This window comes from Microtus ochrogaster, chromosome 8, assembly GCF_000317375.1.
Source record: "Microtus ochrogaster isolate Prairie Vole_2 chromosome 8, MicOch1.0, whole genome shotgun sequence".
NCBI lineage: Eukaryota > Metazoa > Chordata > Mammalia > Rodentia > Cricetidae > Microtus > Microtus ochrogaster.
The window spans coordinates 44,101,835-44,110,000 of record NC_022015.1 but is presented as its reverse complement, the minus strand read 5'-3'; the positions used below and the strand labels follow the sequence as shown (position 1 = coordinate 44,110,000).

Below are 8,166 nucleotides of genomic sequence, written 5' to 3'. Positions count from 1 at the left end.
AGGGAAATGGGAGGCGGTGGAGGGGAGGAGGCAGAAATCTTTAATAAATAAACAAATAAATAAATTTAAAATAAATAAATAAATTAGTTACATGGAAAAAAAATGCTTCCTTCACATGTGGTGTTGAAGATGGTAAAATTCTTTCACCAAAGAGAGGAAAAGCACTGGCATAGGATAGTGTATATCCAATGACTTCTTGGCTTTGATGCTGAGAATGCTCAATTTTCTTGAATGAATATCTAACAAGTGAAGTTCCTTTTTATTTTATTTCGATCCCTTTTTTTTTTGCTGTAAATATGGCAATCTGAATGGATTGGCTTGGAGATTTTTCTTCTGTCTAGCATCCTTGAAATCACAATATCTATCAGCCTGAGAATAGGCTGTCTTATTTCCAAAAAATATCTTAAATTTGGGTTATGGGATTTATGAGTCAAAATGATTATGGATGATAAGTCTGTTTATTAATGGTGACCAAACTTGGAATAAATGATTGCAAAAGATAACTGTTTTATCGCAGATTATTAATGATGAGTATACTTATGACCCCAGATGTGCAAAAGATAAAGATATCATATGTCTAGAATAAAAAATGATGTGGTATATGTTTTGGAACACCATGTCTCTATCCCTGCTTACTGAATCCTACATAAATAAAGAAGAATTGTGACTGCTAGTTAGTTAGGTTTCAAGATTCTTGCCACTAGTAATGGCCTGTCTCACTCATTCTGTCACTTACTCTTTGCCTACAGATGAATTTTAGTTGGCCTTAATAATAAAAATCCAAGAGTCAGATATAGGGGTTAATGATGAAGATCGGAGAAGCCAAGTAGTCAACTACTATGGAGTATTTTTATTTCTACCAATGTTCAGACCAAAGTCGTGATCCTGTCTTCAAACTGTCTGTCTCTACCAAACCTCAGACTGCACGACTCCTCAGACTCTTCCCACCTTACATTCCTCTCTTTGATCCACTATGTCACTCCTATTTCTTCTCCCTAGTGCTGGGATTAAAGGCATGGGATCCTAAGTGCTGAGATTAAAGGTGTGTGCCACCACTACCTGGCCTCTATAGCCATAAAGATAGTATGGATTGCTTTGCACTCTGATACTCAGGTAAGGTTTATTTGTTAAAACATAAACAAAATACCACCACACTTGCCTCCTCTCTGAAATCCATCAGTGATCAGGATAGGCCCCTGACAATAGGTATCAGAAATATATGAAGAAAGAAGTAACCGCATATTTCTAGCAAACAACAGGGAACTATAGATCATATTTAGAAATCTCTTTTAAAAGTCCTAGGAAAAACCACCATAACTAAAAGAATACATTGTTTAAGGTCAGCTTTATTACCAGGCCACTGAACTATCATAATTTTATTACTAGACATAAATGTTAGGGCTAGAAACATGGCTTGTTGGTTAAGAGTTCTTGCTATGCAAGCATAAAGATAAGAGAGAATTGAGACCCTAACACTCACATAGGTCATTGCCTCTGTTCCCATCTGTTGTTGGATGAAGGTTCTATGGCGATATTTAAGATAACAATCAGTCTGACTACAGGGTAAGGCCAGATCAGATACCCTCTCCTCTATTACTTAGGGTCTTAGCTGGGGTCATCCCTGTGGGTTCTTGGGCATTTTTCTAGAGCCAGGATTCTTGCTTACTCCATAATGGCTTCCTCAATCATATCTGTCTTTCCTCCATCTCAACTATCCCATTCCTTCAAGTTCTTTTCAACCCCTCTTTCTCTGCTTATTTCTACCCCCCTCTTCCCTCTGCTCTAAAATTAATTTCTAGGTGGGTCTATATATGTTTTTCTTTGGGTTCACCTTATTACTTAGTTTCTCTAAGATCATGAATGTCAGGAAAGAGAAATTTTTTAAAAAAAATATAACATTTGTGAAGGATTCAAAGCATTTAAATACAAAATGAATGAATAGACTAACGAACTCAGCAAAGAAAACAGTAACTACTTCAGCAATCCCCCAAAAAGCATTAACATATGCCTGAATAAGATGACAAAGACAGCCTGGTAACTTGAAAGTTGATTTCATTAAATAGAAGTATTGAAGAGAAGTGAATATAATATGAAGGTAGAATTAAAAAACTCAGTAACTCACTGGAACCCTCAGAGTTGGGCATACAATCCTGCCAGTCACCACGAAGCTTTTAGCAACTAGCAATTACTAGGAGAATGTGACAGTTATCTCTAAAAGTGCAGCCATAGATAAGTTTACAACACTCCAGTGGTAGACAAATATTCAAGATTATATTGAATACACAAATTATTTCTCAAAGTGAAGAAACCAAAGGGCAGGAAATTAGATGGGTAGAGAAGAAAAAAACTTGAATGAGCAAGGGTGATTATGATCACATCACATTATATGAAACAAGAAATCAATAAAACTTTAAAGAGTATTTGAGAATATGACTCTGGTATTTACTATCTATCTCTATCCATCTACTTATCTATGTATGTATGCATCTATCTATCTTGAACTTATCTGTCTGTTTTGCCATCATAGTAGCTTTAAGTCTATCCTGAGATGTGTATCTAGGCAGAGCCCTAGTGAAAGACCAAAGAAACTATTTCATCCAAATCTATCCTGCAGAATCAATTAGTTTGGTAGAGGCTGTGGCTTACATAAGTATGGGTGAGAACTTGCCTACAGTAACATGGGTGTCTCTAGACAGATTCACTTTTGAAAAGCCTACCCATCTTGGGTGACCACTCAGGAAGAAATCTGAAACCTATAACTCAATAAATAACTTACAAGAAGCTTGGTTTGGGAGTCTCTTCTTTCTAGTATCCTATTTTTTCTGTTACAATTTTTAAATCCTGAGTTTGTTAGGCTTGTATCTTTATAAGATCTGGAGGCAGGTAAGTTTCGTTGACAGCCTGAACCTTTTAAGATTTTGACACATATTAGTGTTTAATATTGATTTATTTTTTAAGTTTTATAATATCCTTTCACTCTCAAGGACAAATTTTTCAATTCAGAGGAAATAGTTATAGGACAGCAACTCATATATGAAATGTGGTGTAATTTGGAGTGCTGTTGGATTAGAAACTTGATTTTTAAAATTGAGCTGCCTTATTTTAATGATAAAATATATAAAATGCATAGTAAAAATAAAAGGAATGAATAGAAAAGACTTCACTCATAAAATATCTATTACAGGCAATATGTCTTGAATTTTTATATCATTTTCATGTACTTTACACTTAGTAGACTAATTCTAGTGAAGACAGTACTTTCACAGCAATTTTCTTGAATGCATTCTTTACCTCTTTGTTCCTCAGGCTGTAGACAAGAGGGTTTAGCATGGGGATGATCATTGTGTAGAACACAGATGCAACTTTGTCAGTGTCCATGGAGTGACTGGAGCTGGGCTGTAAGTACATGAAGATGATGGTACCATAGAAGATGGTAACAGTGGTGAGATGGGATGCGCAGGTAGAAATGGCCTTCTTCCGGCCCTCAACAGAACGCATTCTCAGGATTGCAATAAAAATAAGTAGGTAAGAGTTCAAGACAACCAATATAGTTAAAGTAACATTGAATGCTGCCAACGTCATCAACACAATTTCATTATTAGAAATATCAGAACAAGAAATAGCCAGCAACGGGGGAATGTCACAGAAAAAGTGGTTAATTACATTGGAATGACAGAAGGAGAGGTGGAAAGTGAGGGCAACGTGGATGGAAGATTGCAAGAGTCCATTGATATAAGAGCCAACAACAAGCAGGGAACACTTTGAAGTTGTCATGGTGGTAGAGTAATGCAAGGGTTTACATACTGCTGCATGGCGGTCAAAAGCCATTGAAGCAATAAGGAAACCTTCAATAATTGCAAAGGCTATTAAGAAGAACATTTGGGCTGCACATGCATTGTAGGATATGACCTTGTGTTCTGTGAGAAACCCTTCTATTACCTTGGGAGTGATAGCTGAAGCATAAACACAGTCTACCATTGAGAGGTTACTAAGAAATATGTACATGGGAGTGTGGAGGCGGGAGTCCAGGAAAATCAACAGTATCATCCCAAGGTTCCCAAGTAGTGTGGTCAAATAAATGAGAGTGAAGATGATAAATAAAAGGAATTGCAACTCTGGGGCATCTGTTAACCCCACAAGGATGAATTCAGTCACCTCTGAAATATTCTGCATCTGTGTTATCTGGAAATTTTAACAGGTTCCTGGAGTGAAAGGAAGAAATAATTATTCGATATTGACCATACCATGAAATTTGCCAGTGACCAATTACTCTAACTAAAATGTTAGCATTATTTCATGTGAAGGAGCCGGAACAGGAGACTGGGGAGAAATGCTCTGTTTAAGTCACTTATCCAGGAGTAGGACTTATCTGGAGAGTGCCTCTTCTGCACTGTTAATTGGGTTTCTGATTATGAATCTATGGCTTCTTACAGTTTTCTGTCATATGATAATAATTACTTTAGTAACCCACATATAACTGATTTGGTGTTTTCCACATCGAACAAAAACACTTTTCTAAAATATTCAAAGTTAGTCGGCAATGTGAGAATATACATTGATATTCTTACAATGTAAGAATATACATTGCTGCATGCTAGTAGCAAAACTTATTTGATGTATTTCCTGGCAATGATGCTTGCGCCAAGTTCACCTCACTAGCTGTATCTATGCAGTGATTTTAGGTGCTGCTTCATGAATACTGTGTTTTATCTTCAGTTTGTCAAGGTCTTCCCTTGAATTCTCTTTGAACCATAGACCAAATGATAGCTGCTCATTGTATGAGGCATGCTATTCGTGACGTTTAGACATGCAGCAATATACAGAAATTTTAGTGTATAGTTTCCCCCAAAAATAGAAATCATTTTAATTACTTTCTTTTAATTTAATGGTTTAATTTTTCACAGAGACTGATATTTTTTATTATCATCACACAAGTCTGTTTTGTTTGTGTTTGATGGAGAATAGATTAAAAAGGAATAAAGAGTTACATTTGTTCTGCCTACAGAATCTGTGTTCTCAAACAAAAGTATTTCATGTTGTACATTTTACAATTTGGATCAAGTAATACCTGACTATGCAGCTACCATTATACATGAGTGTACTTCAACCTGAGAGCCACTTTTAACTTTGGAATCTCGGGGATGCTCATTCCTCTACATTAATAACAACTTATATTCCAGGCAGTAAAGGAGGTAATAATCTTATTCTTTTAAATAGCCATGGTGAAATTAATTCTTCTTACAAGGCTATATCTTCACTTATAATACAAAGAATGTAGATGTTCTTGAAAATTATAAAAGATACTAAAATTTTTAAATCATGTATTTCATACACGTTACCTTCCATCTCCTTTCTCATATTTTTGTAGTTTCCTCAGAATGTTCATCTGAAAGTACTATTTTCTAACACTTGGTGTCCTCAAGAAAAGGGACCTAGTAATTGACATGTCAAATAGATTTTGAAAGTCCTACAGCTTTCTGAAGTTAAAAAGAAGCTATAATCTGTGGAGTTCCTTTCCCATACATTATACATATCAGAAAATTAGAACATGGTCTTCCTCTGGAGTAAAACTATCATCACAGGATCTAAAAGTCCTTAATGGCAGGAAGTCTGCCTTCTCTAGAACAGTGTAGTAGTAATAAGAGTTGTGATCCACCAGTGAAAAGATTATTAGTAATGTCTTGTCTATGACTCATCCTCTTCCCATTCTATACATTAAGTTGACTTTTTGTTTGCACTTATGAAATAAAAATGACTGGGTAATGTATCACCATTTAAAGATCTGAATACGCACACACACACACACACACACACACATATGTATATATATGTAAATGCATATTGATACTTACTATTATGACATGAATAGTTAAATATGAGTAAAAAAGGTGACTGTTAGATATTTTATATCTAAAGCAATGACCTAACATCCAGGAAAGCATTTTTGCTGTTCTTCTTCTCCACCAGTACAGCTCTGCTCTGAAATGGGGTCTGATCTTGTAATATATTGTCCAACAAAAGACAGGAGACCATCCCCAAGCAACACATATATCTCAGGAGGAGCAGTGGATGTCCCTGGAGACTTATGAACATACATTGGTTCTTCAGCCTGATGTTGATGAAGAACAGCAGAGGACAGTGTTTGTATTTTTTTTCCAACAGCACTTATAGAAGTATTGGGAAGTATTAAAAGTTTAGAGGAAAGAGCATCCAGTTATTAATCATAGCTGCTACATAATAAGATTGTGTACAAAAAATGAAAGCTTTACTAAAAGTTTACTTAGGTAATTTTAGGAACTTATGCAGATGTTCTGATATCAGATTTTCTCAAATCTTGAGAAATGGCACCAGGACCTTTCATTCTGTCATTTAAACTTTATGAAGAAGAGATGACACATAGCCTCCCTCAGCTTTTTCTCACACTCTATCTCTGTTTCTTTCTGCCACACACTGATCAGCAAAAGCACTCTCTACAGAGGAACCCACAGTCATCACATTTTCCTAAGATACAGAGGGGGTAACAGAAAATAAAGAACAGAACACTAAACAATGGCAAGGTCAGTTATAAACTCTTAGAATCACTTCAATCATCAGAACTGCAGATGCTTAAACACCAGTCTAAAAACAGTAAAATAAGTAGTCATGATAAAATATCCCCATCAGAATCCAGCAAGTCTATCAGAGTATGCCCTGAGTAGTGCAATATATCTATGGCACAAGGTAAGGACTTCAACCTATCAATTATGAATATATCCAAGGTCCTCAAAGAGATTATGAATAAATCCATTAATGAAGCATGTTAGAACACATACAAAGAGTTAAATAAAATAATAAAACCAGTCCAAACATAAAGTACAAATAGAAAAACTAAAATAACACAAACTGAAAGAAAAAAGAAATGAGAAAATTTAGAAAGTCACATAATATCCTCACGGTTAAGCATTACCAATAGAATATAAAATACTGAAAACAGAATCTCAGGCATTGAATACAAGGGAGAATAAAAGGACACTGCAGTCAAAGAAAATATTTAATGAAAATGTAGGAAATCTGGGACACTATCAAAATTTAAAACTATAAATAATTGGAATAGATGAAGGAGAAAAAAGCCAATTTAATGGAACAGAAAATATTCAACAAATTCACATAAGAAAATATTTCCCCAACCTTTTAGAAGGAGGTGACAATCAATGTACAAGAAATATAAAAATACTAAGTAGAAGTAGAAAAGAGATTATTATGTCTCATAATAACTAAAACACTAAGTGTATTGAATAAATTTATAATCTTTTAAAATGAAAGGGAAAAATACCAAGTCATATATAAAGTCAAGTTCAATATAATAATAATTTACTTTATAATAAACTTTTACCAAATAGGCCAATAAGGATTTGTTACTTATTGTGAGACTAGAGATAGCAGCCCAGGTATTACTATACTCAACAAAACTATCTGTCATAATGAAAGTATAAGATAAAACATGATTCTATGATAAAACAAAATGTAAGTAATGCCTGTCTATCAACAAAACTCTAAAAAGGGTACTAAAAAGAAAAATCCATCCTAAAGGGGTAAACTACACTCAAGGATACACAAAAATAAATGATCCCAGAACATTAAATCAAAAGAGAAAATGCCTCACCATTGCAGCAAAATAAAATCAATCAATAAATACTGCTCATTTATAACTTTCATTATCATGGTCATATTTTTCTAATAAAAAGACACAATCCAAAATATTTTATTGGAAAACAGAATACATTTTTCTGTTGAATACACAATATACACCTTCCCATCAAGGATAAACTCTGATTCAAGATAAATATTGGGAGAATATAGTGTAAGCTAATGTTTCCAAGAAGTAAAGAGGTGTATCCATTTTAATAGCTGACAAAATAGATAGAATTCAAGCCTAAACTAATCAGGTTATTTAGGGAAGGATATATTCCAATGAAAGAAAAATTCACCAAGTATATTAAAATTTATATCACAAACTTAGGGCTCCAAAAAACATAAAAGAAAGTCTATCATGCCGTTAGTCGTATATTGATTCTTAGCACAGTAACAGTGAATGATGCAGTACCCTACACTTGCTTAAACATAGCATCCAGACAAAAACTGAACAGTGAGTTTCTGGGCATAAACAATGCCATAAATAAATGGACC

The 8,166-nt window shown here is 34.5% G+C and overlaps 1 protein-coding gene across 1 annotated transcript; it reads right to left on the bottom strand.

Annotated features, from left to right (window-relative positions):
- Positions 1-3,228: 3,228 nt before the first annotated feature.
- LOC101989087 (olfactory receptor 5B12-like) lies at positions 3,229-4,176 on the bottom strand. Its single transcript, XM_005352005.2, has one exon. The coding sequence runs from the start codon at positions 4,171-4,173 to the stop codon at positions 3,229-3,231; it is 945 nt and encodes a 314-aa protein (XP_005352062.1). The 5' UTR covers positions 4,174-4,176.
- Between the last annotated feature and the right edge of the window lie 3,990 nt (positions 4,177-8,166).

What these genes read in the sequence shown, in the direction of transcription:
- LOC101989087 (XM_005352005.2), bottom strand. Translation starts at nt 4,173, where the DNA reads ATGCAGAATATTTCAGAGGTGACTGAATTCATCCTTGTGGGGTTAACA.